Source organism: Diadema antillarum, unplaced genomic scaffold, assembly GCF_040938485.1.
Source record: "Diadema antillarum isolate AM-2024a unplaced genomic scaffold, OU_Dant_1.0 seq00000368_RagTag, whole genome shotgun sequence".
NCBI classification, from domain to species: Eukaryota; Metazoa; Echinodermata; class Echinoidea; order Diadematoida; family Diadematidae; genus Diadema; species Diadema antillarum.
In genome coordinates, this window is record NW_027271369.1 from 4,156,452 (window position 1) to 4,184,122 (window position 27,671).

Here is a 27,671-nt window from a genome sequence, read left to right on the forward strand (position 1 = left end):
TCCCTATTATGCAAACATACACATACACACATACAACATGATTCATCTCGTATGTTCTCTTGGTAATGATTCAGATATGCTAAATGACATTAATTGTTTTGTAAGGACAATATCTATAGTTCCATATTCATGCTCTATGACAGGCGGCCAATTTTCCTAACAATTATACAATAAATTGTTACACGCTCAACATTTGTCTTGCCCAAACTAATGAAAGAACTAGGAAAGCACACTCATTCCAGCAACAACAACAAAAAATGGCTATAGTAATTTTCAGAAGTGACGGACGTAGGCAAAACCAGAAGAGGAAAGTGCCCAATGGCCAATACAATAGATGAGTTATATAGATAATTTTACATTCCATAATTTGAAATCAGAGTGGGATTGAATGATTCTTGGTTTGTGTTTTTCATCAAAATAAGACATGCCTTTCCTGCAGTTCTTTCTACAACCATGAACCTACTACGACTTACTGAGAGTAGGGAATTATGTACAGTAGAACTGCAGTGTATGTGCAGTAAGTTGTCTGTCTCCGCTCGTTTTCGATGTGAAATTATCTGATTTTTAATTCTGATGCAATAACCAGATGCCCTATCTCCACTGTACGTGCAATGTTTACATGTATGACTCCGTGTCAGAAAAGGAAAGCACTCCCTCTTGAGTCCTGTAACGTCTCGCCCTGGCATTTGCGGTGCGCGCGATAGGAGCTGCTGATGACAGTGTCAAATTACAACTGGAGGTACAATAATCTGCATATAGCAAAAATCATACTGCAATATTGTATACCTCTGATTTGTGTGTGTGATGCCAACATGTGGTTGGTGAGGTTTTGTTTAATAACAAAACGCCAGACACAAAACAGTATAGTAATAATAAAAAAAAACAGCAACAGCATCGGCAAAATAATGCCCTCTTGGCTCTGGGATCCTTCGCGCCGGCGGCATAAGGAGTGAGTTCTTCGTCCGAGGGCCTCTCCGGGCAGCCTCAATTCCATCAACACTACTCGAAATGTTAAAGAAATAGTATGAAAGGACGATTGGTTTTTCTCATATATATATTCAACTCTCAAGTCACGGAAAATACATAAACATTTGAGATTACAAGCTTCGATCGAGGAACAAGCACCGTCCTATATTACCGTATGCATGCATGGGATGCAAGTAGCCTCAAGTCACAGTCACATGCATTGTGATTGCTTTGTTTTGTTTTTGTTCGTTTTGTTTTTGTTCGTTTTGTTTGTTTGTATTCTTTATCTAGATGTATGGAGCTACAAGAGTAGCTCCATGGTCACACAATGAAAGTTAATTCGTGTTTCCACGAGTATAGATTGTTTTCATTTTTCAATTTTGACTCTGATGATTTATTAGCCCGTCGTATATATAAGCATACCTTGAGGAGACAGGGAGAAGGCTTTATAATTAGCGTCAGGTGAGTTTAGCAGGCGGCCGGGGATCTCGCATCTGTGATCATTCATAATTCTTTCTCTACCCCGACTTTCTGATGGTTTGTTTGTTGGAGGGTAGTGACAATGAGATTGTATGGAGAAGCACTGAAGCAACAACAGCTTCACCAGTCGCATTTCCATCTCTATAACTGTCTGGAGTGCGAGCGGAGCATGTAGACAGCCTTGAAACTCGGCAAAGATGACACGGATGACGCGTGAAAGACAAGGAGAAGAGAAGACGAACTGACGGCGGAACACATGCATCAAGTCGACTGTTCTGATGGAACGAGCGAAGACCGGCTTTAATAAAACTCGGCAAGTCGGGATCTGCCTTTTTTTTTCCATCTCACCTTCGCATTTAACAAGCCATCGTGACAATTTATCATTGCAATTGTCTTCTTGTCGACCTGCCGAACTTCAACAACTCGTCAGCCGCCGTCTACCCGCGAAGTTTTGTCAACTGTGCATGCCTTCCTAACTCTTAGCAAAGTCAGGCGAAAAAGGCTTGGGTATCAAAAGTCAGATTTGCTTCTCTTTTTTTTTCCTCATAGAAAATTCCTATCAAAATCTTGCATTGCGTCGGTTGATTTCTTTTTGGAAATACAAGTTGTAGCTGCTATATCAGTCATCTTGTTCGTACTGTTTCCATTATAGGCCTACAGGCCTATTATCAACTTATGTATTTGTGTGTGTGTGTGTGTGTGTGTGTGTGTGTGTATTTACTAGAAGGCGATTAATTTTATGCTGTCGATCCAGTGCGAACCATGACCACCCCCCAAAAAAGTTAAAACTAAAGTAAAACTTAAAATCAACAAAAATGTGTTTTCTTTACTACCCCAGTAGTATGTTGACTATTATAAAGTACAGTGTGCGGTAATGAGATGAAAATGGAGAATCTCACAATCTACATCAACTACAATGGTGTATATTTTATTAAGATTTCAGATAAACACAGCGTGTGAGTGCGTGTGTGTGTGCCACGTGTTTTATGTTGTTGTTGTTGTTATTGTTGTTGTTGTTGCTGTTGTTGTTGTTTTGGTAGGCCATACATCAGAGAGGTGGAACGGTTTCCTCCTCTTAACAATTAAGTAAATCAACGGGCTAAACATTGTTGGGCAAACATCATTGCCTCATCAATCATTTTGCATGTATGTAATAGGGGTTAATCCCATTGTGACCACTGGAAAACAATTGAAACGTGGGGTATTCTGCAATTAAGCCACGTTTAGATTCCAAACACTTCTCATTGTTGTCTGTCCGATTTCACTGTTTCACGGCTGAGTTAGCTCCATCTCTTTCCGAATCAAGTTCTGAAGAGTATTCACTATGTATCAACATTGATGCTCTGTCCTTCCGGGGAGGTGAACCTCCCTGGTCCTTCCAGTGTTCGTACGTGAACCACGCCACGATATAAACATCGATGCACGTGCTCGCAGAGCGAACTGGGACGTAAACTCACGCGGAGTATGGCATACGAGTACTCAGTACTGTGCGTCCCTGAGGCCTCCCGTCCTGCCTGTGATCCTCGGATGTATGCACACACACAGGCCGCGTTTCTACGTCTTGGAACATTCAGTTTGTGACGGCAATGGCGACGTGCGGAATTGGGACGTAGTCAATATCATGGTGTTTATTAATTTATTTTAGCTTGTTGTGTTCGAAAGTCGGCCGTGTAAACATTGTCAAATGACTTGTGTATATTCATTTTCTCAGCGAGTGTTTGTTCTCTAAAATTAGTTTTCGCAAGTCGGGCTTCACGGGCTTCCAGAATGCCGAGGTATATGAAGCCATGCGATCCTATCGACGACTTTCTTGCGTCGCAAGGACTGATGCGAAAACTTACCGCTAAGGATGGGTCTTGTCTCTTTCGAGCTGTTGCAGAACAGGTAGACCTATATTAATTTTATCAATTTCATTGTGACACCCGTAGGTTTCGGATTTGCTTTTGCACGTGATCTAAGAGAGGCGGTAGTGTTGGTCTTATCGCTTCTTGCTTAACTAACAATAAACATGCTTGGTTGAGCATTCTGTTGCGACATTGTTGATCGATATCAGCTATGATTTCGACAACATGCCGTCTGCGCTGTCAACTCACAGTTTGTGCTGGCTGTCCGCTGGCACTATGACACAAGACTCACGACCGAACGCCATGGGGGAATACCCGTCAAACAAATCGATCCCATTTCCGTACTCGAGTTGTATTTAACTCTTTATCATTTTTGCAGTCTAAATCGTTCTATGCTGATTCTATCCCCCTAATGTTAGATCAAATATATTTTCTCACGTTTTGCATAGCTCTGGTAGTGGATAGACTTGTACTTGGGATTGGTGTTTGGTGTGAAATATCTAGTAAATTAAAGCTTTGTGTGCAAGAATGTCAGACTAAGTAAGTGAGCCAGCCCATAACACTGTGCTCTTTGATGTCATCTATTAATGAGTATTATATTTCATTGTGACTTTGTCTGTTATAACCCATGATATAATGTTGATCTGCAGCCTGGATTTTGATTCTCAAAATGTAACCAAACCTAGACTAGTAAAGAAAAAGTAACTTTACTTGATTCTAAGTTGACAGGGTTTTTTGTTAGTTTTTTTTTTTTTTTTTTTGGGGGGGGGGGGGGGGTGGTTATGCTTGATTTGCTGAACATTTGCTTGTTGTTGAGGCTTCTTTTGCTTTTTACTTTGTTCATATCTTTGTTTGCTTCACTGTCTTTTGAGCAGACAGCCATTCACGAACCTGTTTCACCCTTGCAGGTCTTTCACACTCAAGCTCTCCACAATACTGTCCGCCAAGCTTGTATTCGCTATATGGAAAGAAATCGAGCACACTTTGAACCAGTAAGTAAGCAGTTTTCAAGATAATTTGCATACACAGTGGATCAGCTGATGACAACTGAGAATGCTAAATCTGTGATTAGATATTAGATGAATTGCAAAGGAATTGAAAACCGATAAAAGTTCAAATACTGCTCATTTTGAATAGTCATTTCCTGTTTTGTTTGATGTTTTTCTGTGTGTACCCTTTCTGCAAAAATGTTTTAGGCATTATTGTGAACTTGTCTTGATTTAATGAATGACATTTATCTTCACTGCCCAGATTTGTAATTCATTATTTACAGAGCAGCTTTCATACTTTACTGCTTTTTTATCAGATTTTTTTTTTTTTCGAAATATCTTGTTGACTGTGAGTTGCAGATTGAATGATACATTTTTTAAATGAACTTTGAGTGAATATGAATCATCTCATTATTCTGTGGTGGGAATGACCCATGTCATATTGTTTTCTTTTGAATAGAACTTGATGCTATAAAAGGTTTAAAGGTCAGATGTATCCACAAGTCAAAGATTTTGGTTCCGGCATGAGAATTTATTATCAGGCATTCTTGCACTGGAGGAGGTCAAAGATTAGTACAACTGTAGGTAGTTATTTGTACGAACCCAAATTGCTTAGTTGAAAGATTTTTGATAAATGATTATGTTTGCAATGTTGTTGCAAGTTTTTTTTAATCATTATGCAATTTTTAGTTAGTGTAATTTGAAGGTTATTTCTTTATAGATCAAATGCCAGTCATTGTTTAATTGTAAATGTATCTTCATGGATCTTGAAATATTGATACACTGAATATATTGTGTAAGGAATATAGAAAAAATGAAGAGTACATGACTGGGTCCCCAAATAGAAAGACACTCTCTCAGCAGTGTAACTCAGGAAGATATAGATGATGATGACACAACCATCTTAGCATTGAGAAGTTGTGTGTTCCATAATACCTTGATAATGGCTGTTTTTCCAAATGCTATCTGGGTTCTGTTTTTTATTCTGCTTGCAAGAAATTCAAGTACCAAAGAGAATGTAGACTAACAGTAAAAATGTAATTCAGAATGCAATTTAAGAATAGATTTGGAGTACAGTCGTGCCAAGATAGTACATAGGGGTCAAAGGTTAAGAGCACATATTGCACTCTCAATGTGTAGACAGTAATGCTAATTATATCACACTTGAGAAAAAGTTGTAGAATAATGTCAGTCAAACAGATATATTTTTTTTTTCTTTGGGGGGGGGGGGGGGGAGTTGTCATTGTTAGTCATCAGAAATCAAGGTTAATCCTAATTCTATCTTTATGCATCAAATCTGGTTGGCTTTAAAATGTAATCAAACATGACATAATTTTTGTTGCCTGCCATGATAATAGAAAAAAAATTAAATTTGCAATTTCATGGCAAGTTCAATAATTTTGTGAGTGTAAATTGTCTCTCTCAATAAATGAAAAAAAAGACAGCAATTCACTAACCCCCCCCCTTTTTTTTGGGGGGGGGGGGGGGTCTTTTGAAATGCAGTGTTCAAGTCAAGGATCAAAGGTCAAAGTCACACTTGTGTGTATGTTGTAATTTCAATAATCAGTGGATGTGATCACATTATGGATATTTTAGGAACAAAATATGAGAAGTTAAGCAATCTTTCTTTCTTTTTTTCTTTTGACTATCAAATCACTGTTAATTACTGTAATTTCATTGCTAAAATAATCTACAATTATTTTACCAACTTGTGATGCATTTAAGACATTGCTCATTTAGAACTATGTAATATGCTAACACTTCAAAAACATTAGTGAAATTCCCATTGTGGATATTTTTAACATTCTTAGGAATTCATAGAACTGCTTTTGTCATGTTGTCTTTCTTCATGCAGTTTGTTGAAGGATCATTTGATGAGCACTTGCAAAAACTGAGGAACGCAAAGGTGATTTTTGTTCTTATAACTTGTGGTTTTTTCATTTCTTGTGATGTGTACATGTATTTTTACATTTAGGGATATCTATCATACTTAATATTCTTGATTAATTCATTTCATGTTTTTGTTTTGGGATATCAAATAAAATGTATGAACATATTTGAACTGAATTTTAAGCAAGAAGTATGTTGCATTCAAAACAAAAGGGGGATGAGGAGAGGGATGGCGTGTCATGTAGTCTGGGTTACATTTTGATTATAAAACATTCTACATGTGTTGCCACAACTCAAATAATTAAGAGTAATGATGTATGTTCATCCCTTCTAATGTTACTTCCTACATCTTAAGTTGCTCCAGCAGATATGTATACATAGTTTCATTTTTTCTCCACAGGAATGGGCAGGGCAAGTGGAGATAAGTGCATTATCGCTGATGTACAAGTAAGTAATTGTTTACCATTGATGATAGCAGCTGAATGAAATTTGGGATGTGTTAAGTTTCCTTAGCTAAAATAATATCAAATTGAAAACATAATAAGTGCCATAAATGCATACCTTGTCTATCATAGGATATCAGTGTCACCAAAAAAATAACAAACAAATGAAAATACAACAAATCAGTACAAACAGAGTACAATTCAAGAAGGATTTACATAAATTTTGACAGAGCCATTTACCATTTCTGTGGCAAGGTTGAAGTATGTGATGTCAGGATGAAAATAATGATGCCACAGTATATGTATTTTAGAATTATGAAAAGATACAATGACAATTTCAAGAAAATTTATTATACTGTGATATGAGGACAGTTTCTTGAAATACCTGGATGAATCTACTGAGATATCAGGCATGATTTTAGTAACCATGATCCAAAACAAAACTTTGCCAGGATATCTCCTAAAATGATTTTTAGCTCTTGGAATGTTGTAGGTCAAAGGTCGCAATGAGATTATAGGACGGCTTTGTCTACAAAGAAACAGTGATGTTTATGAATTTTATTGGAACTAAGAATTTCAACTCTTTGAGCTTTGTCTGCCTCCAGAGGTGCTTCTTGCCAGGTTGAAGAAAATTGAACAAAGACCAGAGAGATCACATTGGCAAGACGTTGAAGACGGAAACTAATGCACGCTTGTATAGATCTGTAAATGTCAGAGCCAAAGTTTTGCTGTTGATGTGGGTGTTGATTTGTTGCTATTTCAGTGTTATTTGTTTCTGTTGTCTCCATTTCCCAACCCCTGTATTATTTGCAGGAGAGATTTTATCATTTATCAGGACATGGGGAAACCTCCAAGCAATGTTACTCAGAATGGCTTTCCAGATGTGGTAAGTTCTAGTATGATATAAGAAATTAGCACAAGTTCTACTGTATCATATTCATACTATCAGTTTTTGTGGTTTTTTATTTTTGTTTTTGTTTAAAGAAACTTAAACAAAATAAGAGAAAGATCCATCCACTGGATGGTATAAATTTTGCAGTCATGTTCTGCTGTGAATTTCCAAAAGAGCAAATTTAGAGCTTACCAATCTTTCTCAATATTTTCCACCAGATGATAGTGTATCATTGCAGTGTTTTTGCATGTCAAGATTTTGTGAATAGCAATTGGCCAAAATTTGGTAAGTAATAGCATTAATGTGAGTTACATTAAGTGTACACTGATTCCATGAATAGATGTGTTTAAAGAGAAGACCATCTCAAAATAGGTTAAATCAACAGCAATAAAAATTACACAAATATTTTTTATGCTTCCGCCGACGAAGTGGCCGGAGGCATTATGTTTTCGGGTCGTCCGTCCGTCCGTCCGTCCGTCCGTCCGTATGTCCGTCCCGTTTGTTTTTGTTGATATCTCAAGAACCATGTGGTGGTTTTACATCAAACTTGGTATTAGGGTATATCCTGGGGGGATAATACTCTGTTGGATTTTAGGGTCACGGGGTCAAAGGTCAAAGGTCACAGGTTATTTTGTGAAAAAAAAGGTTGAAAATTCATGTTTTTCTCCATATCTCGCAAATGGTTCAAGGTATCTTCATGGAACTTAGTATATATGCTTGTTCCAATGGGCAGTGATTATCCAGGGAAGTTGGGGGTCATGGTTCAAAGGTCAGGGGTCAAAGGTCAAGGTCAACTCCTCAAAATATCACTACTTTCCGTATATTTATGCAATGCCTGAAGGTTTTTTTTTTTTTTTTTAACTTGATGTATGCATGTATTACCCGATATATATTCTGTGGGAAGTTTCTTGCCAAAAGGTCAAAGGTCTAAAGGTCAAAGGTCAAGTGAAAGTGCTGAATTGCACTTTTTCCTCCATATCTCAAAAGTAACTCAAGGTATCATCATGAAACTTACATATTTACGCATGTTCAACCTAACAGTGATTCTCTTTGGAACTGTGAGGTCAAAGGTCAAAGGCCAGGTTTAGATAATGCTATTTTCCCATTTGATACTGAAATTATACTTTTTCTCAATACCTTGCAAATTACTCATTGCATAAACTTATAAAAGGGTCAAAAGTCAAGTAAAAATCATCAGTTCCCCAAATACCTGCACTCTGACATTTTAATCATTCATCCAATTGAACCTAGTTCTAGGAAAGTGAACATTCTGCACATTTGTGTCAAACCTGTCATTTTAATATTTTGCCAATTGTGTGAAACTGTCATCACACATTGTCAAGACATTGTACTATAGACCTATTAGGAGAACCATGCATTATGGCGGAGGCATATCAGTCGCCGTAGCGATATATCTAGTTTTTTAAATAAAAGACTTGATACCTCATGTATCTGGCATATATACATACTTCCATTTCTTGTTTGTTTGAACATACAATAGCCTTGGTCTTACAGTCGTAGATCAGATTAATTTTACTGTCTTGAAATGAAGGATGGAGGAAGTACATACTGATAATATTACATGTAACCTGTCAATAAACTGAACACTTGAGTTTCATACAAACAAGATTTACCAAGCTAATGAAAGTAAAACCAGGAGACAAAATGTTGAACCACACTACCAACCATCTCTAATGAGCTTTACACTGAGCCAAGGCATTCTTATTTGAGTCGTGAGTTAATCTCAGTGCTGTGGCTGCCCACATCCTATTTGTTGATTTTACCTCGGCACTTCAATCACTGACTTTATAGGATTAGGTGAAAAATGTTGATTATGTGTGTGTTATCTCTTTCTCTCTGTAACTCTCCTGTGAACCTCATTCTTGGGTAGCAGTTAAATCTTGTTACACCATTGGCTCCAATAGCAATAAAGATATACACAAGTAGCTCAGGATCAACTTTTCTCGCAAAGACCATCAAATTTTGATCTTTACAGAAATAGAGTCTTTTGTTCACAGTCTTGGGCATGGAAGTGTTGTTCATTACTAAACTTTACTTCCAAAAAGTTTGATAATGTTACAACAGGTAGACTATGTGTTGAGAACTTAACGAGTATAAGCTGTGTACAAGGTGTGTATTCACACTTTCTGCACAGGATTTTGCCCACATGTTACCTCCTGTCTCACCTAGACTTGCACAAAAGGTACATTGTAGATTCCAGATTCAGAATTCTTGTTCAATTCAGCCTGGAGAATGCCACTTGCCTCTAATTTATTCATACAGTCAGAGATGCAACACATTTCCTGTCTTGCATAATTGTGCGTACTATGATTAAGTTTAAAGGAAGGGATCACAAAATAATTCTCATCTTTTTTTTCCAAAGTAGGATGCATCAAATTGCTCCTTGGAAAACTGTCAAAGTTGCTACAGACTATTAGCTTTATAGTCTGAAAAAAAAAGCAAAACAGAGAAGAGACATTCATACAGATGTTAAGTAAATTTGTTTTACACTTAAAAGGGTCATGAGTTACATAGCACATTTATGACCAATGGAATGAGTTCAGATGGTAAAATTAGATTTCGGTGTTGTGTCATGTATGTGCCTCATGTATAATTTATTCTTCCCATTGTAAATTAAAAGCGTATGTATCCTCAGAAAGAGCACAATACTGACACAACTCTGAGACTGTGAAAGACTATTAAAGAAGGGGTTGCTAATGGTAATGACTACTGTAAATTAATCTCTATTTTGCTTACTTTGCTTTACTAATGAGCGTTATCTGTCCTCATGCATTGTTAGCCAGTCAGCACAGATGTCCAAATATCAGTTGTCGGTGAACATGGAGTTAGACAGATTCCTCAAAGCACCATCTTGTTTTTATCCAGGCTGGCTGTAGGAGGTTTTGATGGGATCAAAGCAGGAAAGCATGTTTAAGATGTTATCGTGATGCTTTTGACAGAAACAGGTGCATGAATTCATTAATGAGTGATGAATGTTCATGTGTGAAGTAGGTCCAGGGTATTCTACCATTGCCTTTTTACAGGACTGCCACTCTCTCACACCTGACTTCAGTGGGTTTGTCTAAACATGGACCTACTACACACTTGGACTAGTAACGAAGGTCTTTCTTTGATCCTATCATCACCACCGCCACCTGATTATGTGCATCTTAATCAGTACATTCAGGTGCTTGGATAATGACGATTGTGCAATTGTGCATCGTCAAAAACAAAAGAAACATTTCCCTCATTACGGTCTTATTTTGCTGAGGTGCCTTTTCAGACTCATCTGCCTTTGAATAAACATGGATGAAAGGGATCAGCAAACCCAAAAACATGACAGTTTTCCTGTTACAAAATTGATAATTACTGAAGTGGACACTTGAAGACAAGCATGTAACATGGCTTAATGATAGGACATACATGTCATCCACGGGTTTACTCCGGAACAATGTGCGAAAATGGTGAAAATTAGATTACAAATCACAACCAACCTGCCAAAATAATTGCTTTTTCTCGCAGAGTATGCACATTTCGCAAAGGAAATTACTTGAGCGATGATTTCGCAATGTATACCACAACTGCACATATGCGTTTTTCTTGATTTAAGAGAATTACTATCTTCTGCGCATGTAATTTTTATATTCCCCAAAGCGCCGTCTTGTTTTTATCCAGGCTGCCTGTCGGCGGTGATGATGAGATCAAAGGAGGAAAGCATGTTTAAAATGCTCTTGTGACGCCTTTGACATAAACAGGTGCATGAATTAATTAAGGCGCGATAAATGTCCATGTGTAGTAGGTCCGTGGTCTAAAGAACCGCAGTACTAATTTATTCAAATTGATGAATTTTTTCTTCTGAGGATGAGTATCAAGCTACTTTATATGCTGTTATTTTCACATACAGATATTTTCGTGAGTGGGAGGTCACATACATTTTTGAAAGATGTTGTTTTCATGATTTGACATCCAGGCTTATTGTTAGTGCACTATTAATTAGCCTAGCGTATGGCAACATTTTCGCATGTTGTTAAATTCGCGTTCTAGCAGTGATTCACGAAATTTGTGAAAATTAAACCCTAGTGAAGCTTATACAGTGTTCTATTCAACCTCCATGCCTGCCTTTGGAACTCAAAAATGTGTCATAACGTAGAATCCAGTTTGTGTGCATTAGTTGTTGCTATGTTGAGAAGGCCTTTTGGTCGTCAGGAACAGCCTTTGCTAAAAAGTTAGTAGTCATAAAGTTGGAAAGGTATGTCTGTTATGCATCATTACATGCCCTATTACACATTACAATGAAGATGTAACATATCATAGTAATAATAGCCAAAGCCAGGTAATGAAGCAAGACACAATTGTCATGTTAATTACTTGGACATTACCCTTTGTTAGGTAGATGGTGATGACAGCTGTAATATTTTGCCATGATTCAGCTCATGTTTTGATACAGATGACATTTGAAGTTTGTGCTGTGCTCAATATATCCGTTTTATTCTTTTCAAATATTTCAGTCTACATACCTTGACTTGGCAAAAATTCCTAGACAGTATCGGGTACTTCAAGACTCTTTGGAATTTTCATGGGACAGAAACCAAGGATTGGATGGATTCTTTTGTCTAAATTCCTGCTCATGAAGCATTACAAACGCAGAATGATACAAGGACTTTACTTTTGTATTTTTCGCATGTGGAATTTACCTCTTGCAATTATGCACCTGTAACCAGAGTCATGCTGTAGCTTTCATATTTTGCTATGAGTCTTGTGCTTGATTGGTTAAGTTTGCTGGAAATATCACCTGAAAGTAATAGACCATTTCTTTTAAAGTATTACAGTTTGTGGATGCTGCTTTTTCTGCACCCCAGTAACAAAGCATTTAGTAAATATCTGTTTTCTACCATTCCTCCCGTTGGTAGATATTTGCTTAGTTATTGCTAGGTAGTGCAAGAAGCTTTGTAGTTGATTAAGGCAACTTTTGTGACAAAAACATGAATTTGATTTGAAAACATTACCGAGACAATCTGTTTCCAAATGAATGCAAAATTGGGATTGTCATTTTGTTTGTTTATTTGTGTGTGTTGTGTTTGTCTGAATCTGAGTCTGTTTCAATGTTTTTGTGTGTGCTTGTACATACTCTTGTGTCGATAATAAGTATGTGTGATAATGATGTAATATAATATCACAGGTTACAAAAGCAAACTGTTAGAGGCTTTTTCTTTGCATTTCTTTCTGAAAGATAAGCTGAATCCAAAGGTGAGAAAACAAAAATACAGGATAATTGCTATGTTGTCAGCAGTGAGAAGGATTATCAAGACTACTTTTATAGAATGCATGCATTTTTGAGGCCCAGTAAGATTTAAAAAATACAAATCTTCTCATTTCATTTTTGGCCGACATCGAAACCCACTTGCAAGATCTTTGCGGCCCACTGGTTGAGAAGCAGGCCTTTATACCACTGATGATCTGTTTTCTTTCTTTCTTTTTTTTTGTGGTATTCAGGTGCTCCTATGTTTCACCAACAACAACCATTATGACAGTGTGTTCTCCAAGTCATACCACAGTGGTCTTGCTGTGTGTCAATGTAAGTATACCACCCAGGTAATCGTAGAATGTACTTCATGAGAATATCGTATGTAACAGAGGAAGTATTACTTTTTCCCCATTTTTTTTTTCTTTTTAGGTAATGTTTTTAAGCATGAGAATGTAAGAAGTTGTTTCATGGGAAAATAAAATGCTCCTCTTCTCGACATTCATCCCAAATCCTATGATAAGGAGAGAAAAAAAAAAAAGAGAGGAAAGATAATGTTCATGAAGATGTATCATAGCTTTGCATTTTGAATGACCCCTTTGTGTGTTCATATCAGCCAAATATTTGATTACAGATTGACTTCAGCTAGTGCTGCAAATTAATGATTCCTGCATCAAGATGTGTCTATTGCAACAGATTGACAAATTGCCCTTCAGCAACGGAAATAAACATCAATTATTCAGTGTCTGGGTAAAAGCTGTGATTAGAAGTCATTGGCATAGATGTACATGCTGAGAATGCATACGCAAGATTATTTATCATGGCTTTTGCTCTGATACTGAATAATCAATGTTTGGTTACGTTGATGGGTATATGTGCTCATGATTTTTTTATCATGGCTATTGCTCAAACACTGAATAATCATTTGTTTACATTGATGAAAGACAGTTTGTCAATCATTTACAATCAAATCGTTATTCTGCATGTAGGAGGGACTGTATTTGTTGTATGACTAATCAGAAATTTTGCTCTGTAACTATGGCATAACTACAAGTTTGTGTATGTGACTGCATTAAAAAAAGAGAACTATATTGTTTGCTTCAAATTGGATAAATGTAGCTCATGACCTTGACTCCTGAGGTTTACTGCTTATCATTCATGTTATTCGTGTTACACTATGGCCTGTGGATTATTTTTCACAGAATAAAATGTTGTGGGGACGTAATATTGCGTGGCTCTTTCACTGAATACTGTGTGTACTCTCAATAATTGCAGCTATCGTGTACGAGATTCTCTACAAGAGAGTATTCAACATTGCCAAAGAAGCCGACGAAGCCGTAGAGATCCTGCGAAGCTCTCCCAGTAAGAAGACACCCAGGCCATATGGGTTTAGGGAGAGAAACAATAACACCGATGGACTAGACAGAGATCAGCACTCACCACGAAGACAAGGGGTGAGAATATACCAATATACCTTCCTAGATTTATGTATATAATTATATGTACAGTGTATACATACAGTATACAAATGATGCACAGGACAGAGTGGATTGGTGAGAATTGGATGCGCGAGTTTAACTTTGGAACTGTTTAAACCCACGAGCGCAGCGAGTGTGTTTTAGACAGTTTCCAAAGTTAAACGAGAGCATCCAATTCTCACTGATCCACGAAATAGGTCTGTGCATCATTTGTGTTATAAAATGGGCCTGTAAATTCATGAAATACAACCATTTTCCCCATCATGCATCCGGTACACCTACAACACTGTACAAGACTTGAGCCATGTGTTCGGAATTTACCGGACGCATAGCCATTCGTTCGGATTTTACCGGACGCATGGCTCAGTGTGGGTCAGTAAAAATCAATGCATGACAATTGACCAATCAGATTGCAGAGATTCTAAAGCCCATTTTATAGGGCTTTCTATAGCTCAGTCGGTAGAGCACCGGTCTAGCAATCCGGAGGTCTCGGGTTCGAATCCCGATGGAATCCCATTTTCTTTGCTCACTTTTCCACTTATAATGTATATGGGTACACCCAGTGGTGGTAATTTCATGTAAAGGGGGGGGGGGGATTGAAACACCAATGGTAACATTAATATGCCCTAACCTGGGGGGAAAAGGGGGGGGGGAGGCAAGAAGATGTTCAATATTTCAGGGACACGCAAGCGAGGGATTGAGCAGGGGGATGGGGATCATCCTGCAAAAATGTGCATTTTTTAGTTGAAATTCAATGACATGGTGCACACTTTGATGCAAGCAATTCTTTTTTTGTTGTTGTTGCAGACACAAAATCTGTCAAACATGCCAACAAATGTAATATTCGAGGGGGATAATTCCCTTTATGGCTACTTGTCTCTTGCAAGTGGACATTGGCTGTTCATATTTGTTGTGTCAAATCCATTTTCAGGACGATGAGAGAGACCGGTTTGGAAAACCAAGGATAGAGAAACGACGGCCCCCACTGCCCTACAAGGTGGCCAAAGCACTGGACCCAGACCTCTACCGCAATGTGGAATATGACTGCTGGAATGAGGCTAATAAACGTATAATAGGCGATTGGTTTTTTCAATATGTTTGTAGTTTGAAATGCATAGGACTGACCATTATGAGTTTGAGTGAAAATTGCTGTGATGATGGGAGCATAAAGAGCAAAATATGTTCTCTTTCCCGGAGTAGTTTTTATAGTGACAGCTTTGTGTTAGCATAAGATGCTATACAGTGCAACATTTTTATGTGATTGCAATGATAGAACTTCCCAAGTGGTGATGGTAATTTTTTTTTTTATTTGCTGTGGCTTTGTTGTTTGTAGATGCCAAAAACTAACGGGGCTCTCATATGAGAATTTAGATTGTTGAAATTACATTTTTAACCAAAAGTGTTTTTTTGTTCATTTTGTTATTTCAGTAATTTCTGTCTTATTCCCGTTCTGAGTGTAAATACAAATGTGAATGTATGATCCAGGGTCAAAATCGATCTGTAACTGACATGCAATCGAATCAAGCAATGCAAGCGAATTTTAGTTATCATATGTTTAAAATAATCAAAAGGTCACCCAATTCACATTAGGCGTTTTCACATCAGCCTGATGTTTCGAAATAGCGCGCTATTTTCTGACTTGGGAAATTAATCCGTTCACGACATAGCGCGCTATTTGATAATGTGAACACAAATTAGCGCGCTAATTGTATCGCTCTGATCAAGAAAATTTCTCGAGTCCAACTCGGGAAATTTCTGAAATAGCGGGATAATTGGCGAACTAGCGCGCTATTTGATAATGTGAAATCACCTTTCAAGAAATTAGCACGATGCATCACATCATGCCTAGCATGTGTGACCCGAAAGCGCGCGCTCTACTGGTATACCCGACACTGTTTGCGCATGCTCAGCTGGCGAATTAGCTCGAAAAAATTTCGGGCTAATTCTCTTCGGGCTGATGTGAATAGGAAATGAAATAGCGCGCTAATTTGCGATCGCGAAAAATATCTTGAGCTTGGATTTTTATCAGGCTGATGTGAAAAAGGCTATTCAGATCAGCTGAAATTCATGCATTGTGACTATTTATCATAGAAAGTGAATTGAATTTATGACAAAGGATAATAGAGAGAATAATGCAGTTTGTTTTGCTTACTCCAAATACAGAACAGCTACATCAAGACTACATCATGGCCTCAGGTCTACAGTTTTGTCCTGGAGACAAAGTGCAGGTGAGATGTTAGAACACAGTCAGACGCATGAATGCTGGTTGTTGCATAAAGACAATAGGGAGCTTTAGATTTTGACGCGCGGACGTTTGAGACGACGCTTGCGCTGGACGTTCTCCTCTCCCCTGCGTCGTGCTGAAAAGTAGCTTTAGATTACGCTGGGACGCAACGTGTAAAAAATAAAATCGCGCCCCCATATGATCGGTGCATGAAGCAGCTCTCTACGTTGCAAACTGTGCGGACGTAAAAATAGCCCAGTACGCGTAGTGAAAAACTCAGGCGACGCAAGCTAAAAATAGATCGACTTGACGCACGCTTCTGTGCAAGCTCAGGACATGTTTTTCCCCTCTGAACGTCCGCGCATCAAAAATCTAAAGCTCCCTAATAATGTAGTGCATTGCTCATAGTTTGTTTACATCAGGGGAAATTTACACTGGTAGTGTACTTGTAATGTCATCCTTGTGCTTGCATCGACGACATTTCAGGTTTCTTTGCTGATGTATAGTACCAATGTGTGATGTCTTGGCCATTCATTGCCATGGAAACTGGTTCCAAACAACCTTACCTGGCCCATTTTGTGAACACTATTGTTGCTAACCATGCTTGCACTTGATTCCAACCCAAGCTATAACAAGAGACTGTGACATCATCGCTTAAAGAACTGTACTTTGTTGTCTTGCTATATCAGCAATATGAGAGATGTTATTTCAGCTTGTCATAGGAAACCCTGGGATTGCTGTTTGCAGTAAGGCTGTCTTTCAAATATTGATTAGCTTTATTTCCTTTGTAGTAGCTCATATTTGCAAAACAGTGGAAATGTCTTTTAGAGCATCATGGTCAAATAATTGGATGAACATAACCCAAGCATAATGGCAATGTAACAATAGTTATGAAGTCATGGCTGTAATATAATACATAACTTTCTTATTCTTTTCATTTTGGTTTGTCCAGCAATACAACTAGAAAACCCCATGAAATAAAAAGCAGGCATCTGAAAAGAAAACTAGGGTGAAATGAAATGAGTGAATAGGAATGCATCAGTTCACCGCAATGTTAGAAAATATATGCTGGTGAGGTGCCATTTTCAGGTATGGTGACCCCACATTAATGAATACCATTGAAATAAGGCTTCTGTGCAAACTTGTATTTCCAGGTGTGCCTGGATGATCATAGAAAGTGGTACAATGCTCACATCCAGGAGGTGAAGCCAGACCAAGGACCCTTTACAGTCTTCATAGAGGACCTAGGAGAAAAGTGAGTATCATGACATCCTTGCTTCTTCCTTTGTTTGCATTTAACCTGTTGAGGACGAGTCCCGAGTATACTCGGGCAAGGGTCTATGGGAAATGCATGTTGTAGCAAAATCAGCCCGTCCTCAATGGGTTAATGTTCAGCTCAATGTTGCATTCCATACAGCTAATAATGGCCATGCAAGCTTTAGTGACAAGGGCCAAGATCAAAGCAAAGCAAATTGTGAAAAACTGATAGGATTAATTACAGAAATTGTTGTGTCTTTATTTTTGCGAATGTTAACCTTTACATTGAAATCATAACAAGTGCTAGAAATTTTGCATTGGGATACTAGTGGAGCAAAATTAACAGACTAATAAGTTTGCTACAATCAAGGAATACTGGTTATACAAAGCTTTAAAGTTTTGAATAGTTGATGGAAAAGCAGGATCTGTTTCTATGGGGGATTGCGTGACTCTGTGTGTTGAGTTTGGTCAGGGTTCTCCGATGGCGGAGATGATACTGTAAAAGTGGATATTTTCGCGTGACTAATTTTTTTGTGCTTGGCGGGGTTAGAAGAGTTTCGCGTGTTTTTAATTTTGCGGAATCAGGACATTAAAGGACAAGTCCACCTTCATATACATGTGGATTGAGTGAATGCAGCAATATTTGTAGAACACATCAGTGAAAGTTTGAGGAAAATCCGACAATCCGTTCAAAAGTTATGAGTTTTTAAAGTATCTGCGTAATCACTGCTGGATGAGAAGACTACTACAGTGTATGATGTCACATGCGTACAACAATATAAAGAAAAAAAAAAGAGAACTTCACAAAACTTTACTTTTTGAATAAAGTGCAAATTTCTTGGACTTGTAACTGATGTATGTTAAGGATAATATTACTCCCCTTGCCTTCTGAAAGAGAGAAGTCGAGTGTTCTTTTGTTATGCGAGAAAAGTGAAAATAAGTTGAATTTTCTTTATACTTTCTTTATACCGTTGTACACATGTGACATCACAAGCTATAGTAGTCTTCTCATCCAGCCGTGACTGAGCAGAAACTTTAAAAATTCATAACTTTTGAACGGATTGTGCGATTTTCCTCAAACTCTCACTGATGTGTTCTACTAATATTGCTGAATTCACTCAACCCATATGTCTATGAAGGTAAACTTGTCCTTTAACTACTGGAACACATAGTAAGCCAAAATATTTGTGTGCTTTATTTTCGCGCTAGTTTCTGGTTGCGCGAAATGTGCAAAAAGGTTCAACACCGCAAAAATTTCCACTTTTACGGTAGTCGAGTATGGGAGGTAGTGATGGAAGCCTCTTTGCTTTGCAGGTAATGATTATTGCAGGACATGCGGCAGCACCTGATGAAATCAGGGATGGTTAGCCACCTGCTCTTATGAGATGCTCCTCATGAGAATTGGTTCCAGATTGAGAGGTGCTTGTTTTTCTCTGAGTGGGGCCATTGTTCATGGCTCAGCAGTGACATCATGACTGTCAATTCGGCGAGACCCAACCAGGCATGTGGCCATGATTGCTAGAGAAGGGAATCGAAACTAAATGACAACTACATTTTTCCTGCTACCACCTGCCAGGAATGGAATCTACTGCCAGCCTACCATGAATACAGTGCTTTGCGCCTTGCACCCTTCATAATCTAGCACATAGTCCACTCTTCAATTTTCCATACCTTCAGGAGTATGAGCAAGGACAATATTGTATTTGGTATCTTTCTATTGTTTGTATACTCTCCCAAGCACACACTGTGATCCAAGTTAACAAGTATCACACATCTAGCCCAGTCTTTCAGAGAAGAGCTTGTTGTTTCATAACTAAACACATTTATAGCCTATTAAAAGGTTACACAGCTGTGTTTCATCTGCAAAGCAGTGTTTTGAAATTAGGATGTTTTTCTTGTCTCACCTGTCTGCCTATCTATCTATCTCTCTTTCTTTCCTTCTTCCTCTGCCTCTCTGAAACCACTTCACATTCTCCTCCTCTACCACTACGCAGGCATGAAGTACCACTGAAGAACGTGAAGCCACACCCCTTAAACCCTCCCCGACCATGGACTGTTGTAGGGGGTCGAGGATACAAAAACATGGCCTACCACCAGAAATGTGCCAATGGAGGAGCGAATGGTGTTGGTAAGTAAGCATAAAAAATTATGCATTATTAGATATTCTTTTGCATATTTATGTAAACTAGTGTGACCAGCTTGGCACCCATCCCCACCAAATGCTTTGAAGGCAGCATGGAAGTCCATTGTCCACCTACCTGTTCATCTGCCGAGATTCTGGATTAGTTTCATCAAATCCTGTTTACTCTGGTGCTCAAGAAGTTGGTTTCGTAATTTTATGAATATCAGAAAAAAATCTTGTGAATCTTTAGTGTGAAAAGGTCCTCTTCAAAATGATATGTAATCTTATGCATGTCAACTCAGTTTTGATAGGTTATAATTGAATTTGCATTCTGAGTCCTCTGAAATACCAGCTTTTGGCCTGTGTAATTGCTTCATGTATTCTTTTCTGAATCTAATGCATATTCATGCAAGAAGCATATAATGTCAATCTTTGAAATTCCAAAATACTATTAATATCATGTCTAATTTATTAATTTCAAAGGTCAATAAGGGCGGTGAGTTAGCTCAGTCAGTAGCGCATCTGCCTCAGGATCCAAAGGACCCCGGTTCGATTCCCCGGGTCCCACTGAGCAATGTTGTGTGTAATCATACCGTCCCTTGTAGTAAGAGGCAAAACATTTTGTCCCTCGAAAAAGGACATAAAATGGAGGTCCTGTGTGTGAGAGAGTCACAACTCATGCACGTAAAAGATCCCGCTTCATTTATTCATTGCAAAGAGCAAGATGTTTAACGTGGTGAAGTACTAGTGGTCCCGCCTTACATCCAACTGTACCACATGGAAGACTAGCTATTGCAGCTGAATATGGGCTATCCAGCCATCTTCTCAGATGGAAATAAAACAACCAAACAAAAAACCATAAAGGCATAATGATTCTAGTCCTTCAATAACAGGCTTCTCTGCAGACTAGTTTGTAGTATGAGCAAATATCTTTTATCATTTGGTATTTGAGACTTCAGGAACAGAGGCAGACCACCTGCCAAGTGGGGGCGAGGCCAAGGGATGATGATGGTGAGCCAATCCTATCCCCCTGGTGGAGATGTGATGTCCGACCAGCACATCCACAGCCAGCCGGACAAAGCTTTCAGAGGCCCTTCGCCATTCCGGTATTACATCAGCCTCCTCAAAGTTTTATTAAGTTGCTATGCTTTTTGAAAGTACATTTTGTAAATGTGTACGGAAGTAAATTATGAATGTTAGCAAACAAAGTTAAAGCAAACAACTATTAGTAGAGAAATACACTGCAGTCTACAACCTTGCAGCATATAAACTTGTGAACCACCTTCCTACTCGATAACAACATGTAAATCCAGAAGTCACAAACCTGGATGAAGGCAATTTATAATTTCTTGCCTGTTTTTTAAATAATGATGTTGAGATATATGCAAGCTGCTACCAAGTTTTCCATCCCTGTATGCCAATGTGTTGTACAGATGCACTGTAGTAACTTCAATATTTCACCAGTGGTGAGAGCTGTATAGCACTAGCTTAGAAGGCTGACCTCCCTCTAACCAGCTGCACCTGTGCTTTGCACTATTTGGGAGTGATGCAGAGGGAAAGGTGTAATTTGATTGTTGTGTGTTTAGGTAAATGCCAGTATAGTGCTGTGTATGCCTTATATTTTGAGGGGTTTTTATTTTCGATGATATTTACTCAGATCTTAATATGAATGCGTCATGCATGCATGCATTTCTGTGTTCATTACTGTATTCCATGATTGAAAATTTAACCACTAGTGAAATTTTCGGGAAGTCCAGAGTTGCAAAAAACTACACTTGCTAAATACATGGCGTATACAGTACTATGTTTCCAAAAGTGTAAGAAAAATATTGGTGAAAGAGTTTATAGTTGTAAAGAAAGTCCTTCACAAGCACCACAACTCCATCTTGTCTTATGTACAGAGTTATGGAGGGACACGCTGAGCACATAGGACGAGGGAGACTGCCAAATTACCCTAGCAACCAAGTGATGCAGGGGCATCCATTCAGGTGATCCCCTCTCATCATTTTGGGAAATGGCTGCCAAAGTTGCAATATTGCTAACACCTGAAGACCACAAATGTGCTACCTGTGTCTTAGCACATGACAGCAGTGTATGGCAAATGCCTTGTCTTTCCCAGATTTAGAGAAGAGAGTCAACAGCGCTATCTGTGTATCAAAAGTTGTGCGATTTTCCTATATTTTTATTAGAGAGTCGCGTTCTGAAGTACGTGATAGCAGAAATTGCATGCTGAAACTATTGGGGACCATTGGTTTTATAATCAAACTCATTTATTGAAAACCTTCCGAGACTGATTTACATATGACCAATGTTCAGTACAAGAAGATAGGAAATGAAATACTCCATTGAATGTCTAAGATCTGGCAGTGTCTTTCTGATGTAATGTTTTTGTTTCTCTCTACAGAAAGTGAGCAAATGGGGCAGTCCATAGAAGCTTTGAAAACTCCTGATTAGTTTTCTCATGGGAGAGAAAAGGGTCAATTAGTCTTTTGTAATTTGTCTGCATATTTTCAATTGCCTTTACTTCACAAGCAGGGGAGGAAGGACTGGACGAATGTACAACCAGCCAGGACCTGGGGGCTGCTATGAGGTTGAGCACCCAAGTGACGATCTAGATGACAGAAAGACTTTTGAAGATACGTTTGCCCTCTATGAGCTGCGGGATCAATCCTTCCCATCACTGTCTCCTGTAAGTGAAAATGCCGTGTCAATAAGCCAGCTTGAAGTTCCACTTTGTATATGAGCAGAAAAAAAAAAATCATTTGATGATAATAGGCAAGGTGGCTTTTTAAATTCACTTAAATAAGCAGCTGTGATGTAATGTTTAAATATGTAATCCTTGTAAATCTTGCTTGCTAGCACATCCACCTGACAGCAACAAAGTGATCATGAAAGCCTCATATTTGGTAATAATACAAAAAAAATTGTAATGGCATCATTGCAAAATAATGAAATGGATGCTTCCCAAGTATTAAACGACAGGACATTCTGATCTCCATGTCTACTTAAGTTCATACTTTGTTTAAACATGACTTCCAGAAATTGCTATATCAAGCAAGCTTAATCATTATGTCGCTTGATAACGAATGAAATACCTGAATTGAAGAAGAAAGCAGGAAGGTTATTTAGGAAGTACACATTAGCTGAGTACGAACAGGCGTATGCTGCTCTGCATTGTGCAAGGCCCATTAGAACAGAGCAAAACCCACAATGTTTAGACTCCTCTCTCTCTACAAACATTTTTATTACTGAGAGGAGTTTAATACTCATTGTTCCTTTCTTTAGATCGTCAGTGGTGTTTACTTTTGTGTTTCAGTGAGAACAATGAAAGATGATTCATGATGTTTTAACAAATGATGGCAAATAATAGTCCCATAAAGTCTATCACGTTGAATTTCTATTCTAAATATCTTAATATGTGGAATGTGTCATTTATAGATGGTTTAGAAAAATATAAGTATTTGTATGTGAGTTCATATGTGATTCAATAATGGGAAACATTTTCTGTCTAGAGAAAAATTTGTTACCCAATTTTTTTGATAATGTGTTTCACCATTAAACTTAAATGAATTGAGAAGAGGTTAATGACTGCATTAAAACATGTACAACTCATTTTGTACTTGTACATTACCTGACAGCAAAATACTCCATGTGATATGATTTGAAGTATGTGCTTAACTTCTGGGGTTTCCAAGCCATAATTTTGTTTCTGGCACTTTTGAAGATAAATTGTGTGCCCCAGGGTACACCAGGAACTCAGCAGCCCCAGTTCTGGAACAAACTGCGGAAGGACGGAAGGAGGAGCATATCACCGCAGCAACGAGTGGACACACCATCACCTCATCTGTCAGACAGTATGTATCTAGACTGAAAATTATGAGCACTTATGAAACATATCTAAAAGGAAATAATTTTCCTGGTATTTTATCACAATTTGCTATCCATTTTTTATATGACTGCTATATGAAATTTCTTGCGTGTAGCAGGTTTTTATTCTTTTTTTTTTTAAATGTAGGACTGTACAGAACTTTGTCTAAAGTATTTTCCCATTGATCAAAACTGCTAATCAAATTTGAGGAGTAAAATTATTCCCTGTCTAATGAAAAAGATAACACTAACAAGGGAGAAACATGAGAGATATAACAACACCCTCAGCAGTGTAAACTTGTATCCCGTATTGCCTCTTTCTTTTTTCTTGCAGATTGTGTGTAAATTCAGGGCCTCTAGGGAGAACAGTGCATTGACTACTGATAGGGCCACCCTGTATAAATATGACTAAATGAATAGATAAATAAATAAATAAATAGATTCATCTCATTAATTCTTAATGCTGTAAATGTGTGCATGTTATATGTTTGTTTGTTTTTTGCATATGTTTGTGGGTTTTTTTTTGCAGGGATTTGTATAATTTTTAAAAAGTAGAAGTTATTAAAGAAGAAAGAAAATAGCAACATTCTAGTTATTACATGATGTTTGCCTTAGCGTTGCAAGCTGTAAATCCACCTGTGATTTCACACTTGAAAAAGAGATATGAGTGAAAAATTGCACTAAGCCATGTATAACAATTTACATCAAATTTTGCTCATATGTAACATTAATAACCCTGGAAGTTTGTATATCATGTGATCCCACTAGAAAGAGACCATCTGAAGCAAAAACAACAGCAAAAAAAAAAAAAAAAAAAAAAGAAAAAACATCTCTGGTTAAGTCTACAGCCTTCTTCAATGAAAAGTTGTATACCTGTGTCATTCTTTGTCATATGAATGTGCTTGGAATGCTGGACAAAATATATAAATGCGCTCGTCAGTCCTTGAAATCACTTGACAGTAGTAGCTGACAGAAAATGCTGTAGAATTATATTCATCTGTTATTTTCTTGTTTTATGTATGTATGTTGTCTTTGGTCATTCCTTAGTCCTTCCCTCTTCCTGTGACATGCATGTATGTTAGTCCATTTAACCTGTTGAGGACGAATCCCGAGTATACTTGGGTAAGCGTCTATGGGAAATGCGTGTTGTAGCAAAATCAAACCGTCCTCAACGGGTTGATAGTGAATTTAATGCTGAATACCTCTTGGTTCCTAGAGAGGGGATCGGATCAAATGGAGAGTGTGCTGTCTGGTCAGTTCTCAGATATGATGATTGCAAATCAAGGTGAGCAAGCAGATTTCGTATGTATTCTGATATTTTTTTTTTCAATTAATACCCCCTTTTCCCTCAAAATCAGCATATCATAGAGTCTGATAAATGCTTTGGGGTTACACGTATGTCTGCCTAATGTTTCAGTTTTGAGAAAGTGGTATGTTTCATGCTTGTGTATTTCATGTGGCAGAAGTCGAACTATTATCCATTAGATATGTACAAAAACTACTCTGCTTGTAACATAACTCAAGATTCTGAAGTTACTGCATTGAATCTAGCACTGTATAAAAGAGGCAAAGTCACAATGAATTGATAGTGGTCATGATGACGGAGGCAACGGTGAAGATGATAATGAGAAAAAAAAAGAAGTAGAAGAAGAACGAGAAGAAGAAAAAGAAGGAGAAGAAATGTAGGAAGAGTGATAGTAAAGGTGGCAATTATGGTGATTTACTTTCAGTGTCATTGTCTCCATTATCATCAAAATTTTCATAATTTATATCGTCTTAATCAGTAAAAAGAAAATCAAATGATTGAGCATGTAGTGACGGATGCATTTACAAATGCTGGATTCTACTGTGATTTATTTCTTCTTTTAGATACATCTTGAGTCATCGAATTTTTTTGATAAACTCTTACCTCTGTCTGTAGCCTAGAATGCTTTGTAGATATAACCCAGATTTCATCTCCCATTCCACAGAACAAGTCGGAAATGAAAGTCCATGTATTGACAGGCAATACAGTCCCATGCCTCAAATGGTAAGCAGATATTGAACACACCTGCAGTATGTTGTTTTTTTTTTTTAATTGTTTAGATTTCAAAACACATTTGGTTCATAGAAAATTAATTTGAAAGGGGAGAATTATTGTGTATTGTTGTTGAATGTGAATCTCTGTCTTCTGTTTTAGTTTGCTTATAGAGAGCTCCAGCCTCTAATGCATGTTTCTACAGTGTATGTGGTTGTGTGGGTTGTGTGCATGACATCCTGATGATAACTTCTAGAAACATATTAAAATTGGCTATGCTTAAAAATGTCATCACATTTCACATCGTAAAGTGTGCATATAATGTCTACTGAAGTAACAAGCCACATTATTTTGTAAACAATGTGCATGTAGTTGGAAGTGATTTGGAATCATGTCAACTCCAATCAAAATTGTTAGAGTCAACTCATCCCATGGCGTGTAATTGTGTTGGTAGCCAATGTTCATGTGGCTGTACACTCCCAAAAAGAAGACTTATTACAAATGTATTTCACATCACATCATGATTAAAGGATAGTAAATTGGCTTTCATGAAATGCTTCAGAGACCAATATATTCTGTTTTTAAATACTTCTTCCTCAAAGACTTCTACCAATGACTCAAAGACTTCTACAAATGACTCAAAACAGCCCACTGACGAACGGCCCATTGCTGCAATGGCCAATGAGTGTGATGTGGAACCAACCCTTCTAGAAGTAAACACAACAAATAGCAGATTAATGACTCTGGCTATTAAGTATTTCTCACATAAAACTGCATGAGCATGACAGTAATAATAATGATTAAAAAAATAATAATAATTTAGTAGACTGCCAACCTTGTGTCAGTGGGTAACAAGTAAGTCTAAACTTTGCCTAATTCAAATCTATGTAAAGTCACTGATGTTCCAAATTTTGTCTTAAAATAGCGTAACTGCATGCACACAAACACAAAGATAGAAATTTATGATACAGTTTACAGAGACTAATCGGTGTGTACAACATATAACAAGACATTTACTGCATTTATGGTTTATCTTTTTAGAATATAATGATTTTCTCCTTTTTTTTTTTTTTGTATACTTACTTGAGCTATTAAGTAGAGAGAATCCATTGGAAGAACAGCCTGTCACTGCCATGACCAGTGTGGTCATGGCAGTGACCAAACCATCAAGCTGTAATTATACCAGACTGATGTAACCATTTGCTGAGTATGCATGACACAAAATTGCATGATTCTTAAATTAAAAACTATAATCAATTCTGTATGCTAATCAACATGTATTAGTGGATCAATAGCAAGTATAAACTTCTCAGAATTAAAATCTATGTAAAGGCCACACATTATAAAATGCTCTTTTAAAATAAAGTAACTTCATACATTAAAGATCATGAATACATTTCACCCCTTATAGTTTCCAAAGCTGATAATTTGCATGAAGTAGAGTAGAGACATCTAGTACACACAGGAGGTTACATTGGAAATGCAGTGAATTTTTATATGTGCTTCTCACGCAAAGACCTCTTCCAACGACTCAAAACAACCATTCGAAGAACAGCCGGTCACTGCAGTGACCGCTGAGTGTGATGTGGAACCAAATCATCTGGAAGTAACTGCAACAAATAGCACAATGGTATAGCCACTGGCTAAGTATTTTTTTTTTCTTCTTCAAGCAAACTTTGATAAAACCTACAATAACTAAATCAATATACCACCAATGTGTATTAAGTTTACTGTGAAGGCATGAAAACAGTCACAATTCCACAAATTAAAATGATATCAACAAACATATCTGATTTCATTGATAGTTATGAAATGGAATTACAAGTTTAGGCATGAGAGCATATAGTACAAACTTGATTAGGATGCACAATGCATAGAGCTTCCAAGTTATGACACACAATTAATGACAGTGGCAAGAATGAAATATTTCATCATGATAATATACCCATCATTTTATCAG

General features: G+C 37.6%; 1 protein-coding gene across 1 annotated transcript in view; it reads left to right on the forward strand.

Moving 5' to 3' along the window:
- Positions 1 to 3,052: 3,052 nt before the first annotated feature.
- The window catches only part of LOC139731310 (uncharacterized), a 34,330-nt gene continuing 9,711 nt past the window's right edge, over positions 3,053 to 27,671 (forward strand). The window contains exons 1-17 of the mRNA XM_071642199.1: positions 3,053 to 3,330; positions 4,199 to 4,282; positions 6,135 to 6,185; positions 6,570 to 6,616; positions 7,426 to 7,498; positions 12,998 to 13,079; positions 14,022 to 14,200; positions 15,156 to 15,291; positions 16,388 to 16,452; positions 17,603 to 17,703; positions 19,700 to 19,833; positions 20,780 to 20,933; positions 21,729 to 21,815; positions 22,363 to 22,516; positions 23,552 to 23,681; positions 24,911 to 24,979; positions 25,665 to 25,723. Coding sequence (XP_071498300.1) covers positions 3,214 to 3,330; positions 4,199 to 4,282; positions 6,135 to 6,185; positions 6,570 to 6,616; positions 7,426 to 7,498; positions 12,998 to 13,079; positions 14,022 to 14,200; positions 15,156 to 15,291; positions 16,388 to 16,452; positions 17,603 to 17,703; positions 19,700 to 19,833; positions 20,780 to 20,933; positions 21,729 to 21,815; positions 22,363 to 22,516; positions 23,552 to 23,681; positions 24,911 to 24,979; positions 25,665 to 25,723 — 1,722 coding nt within the window. The 5' untranslated portion in view covers positions 3,053 to 3,213. The remainder of the gene's footprint in view (positions 3,331 to 4,198; positions 4,283 to 6,134; positions 6,186 to 6,569; positions 6,617 to 7,425; positions 7,499 to 12,997; positions 13,080 to 14,021; positions 14,201 to 15,155; positions 15,292 to 16,387; positions 16,453 to 17,602; positions 17,704 to 19,699; positions 19,834 to 20,779; positions 20,934 to 21,728; positions 21,816 to 22,362; positions 22,517 to 23,551; positions 23,682 to 24,910; positions 24,980 to 25,664; positions 25,724 to 27,671) is intronic.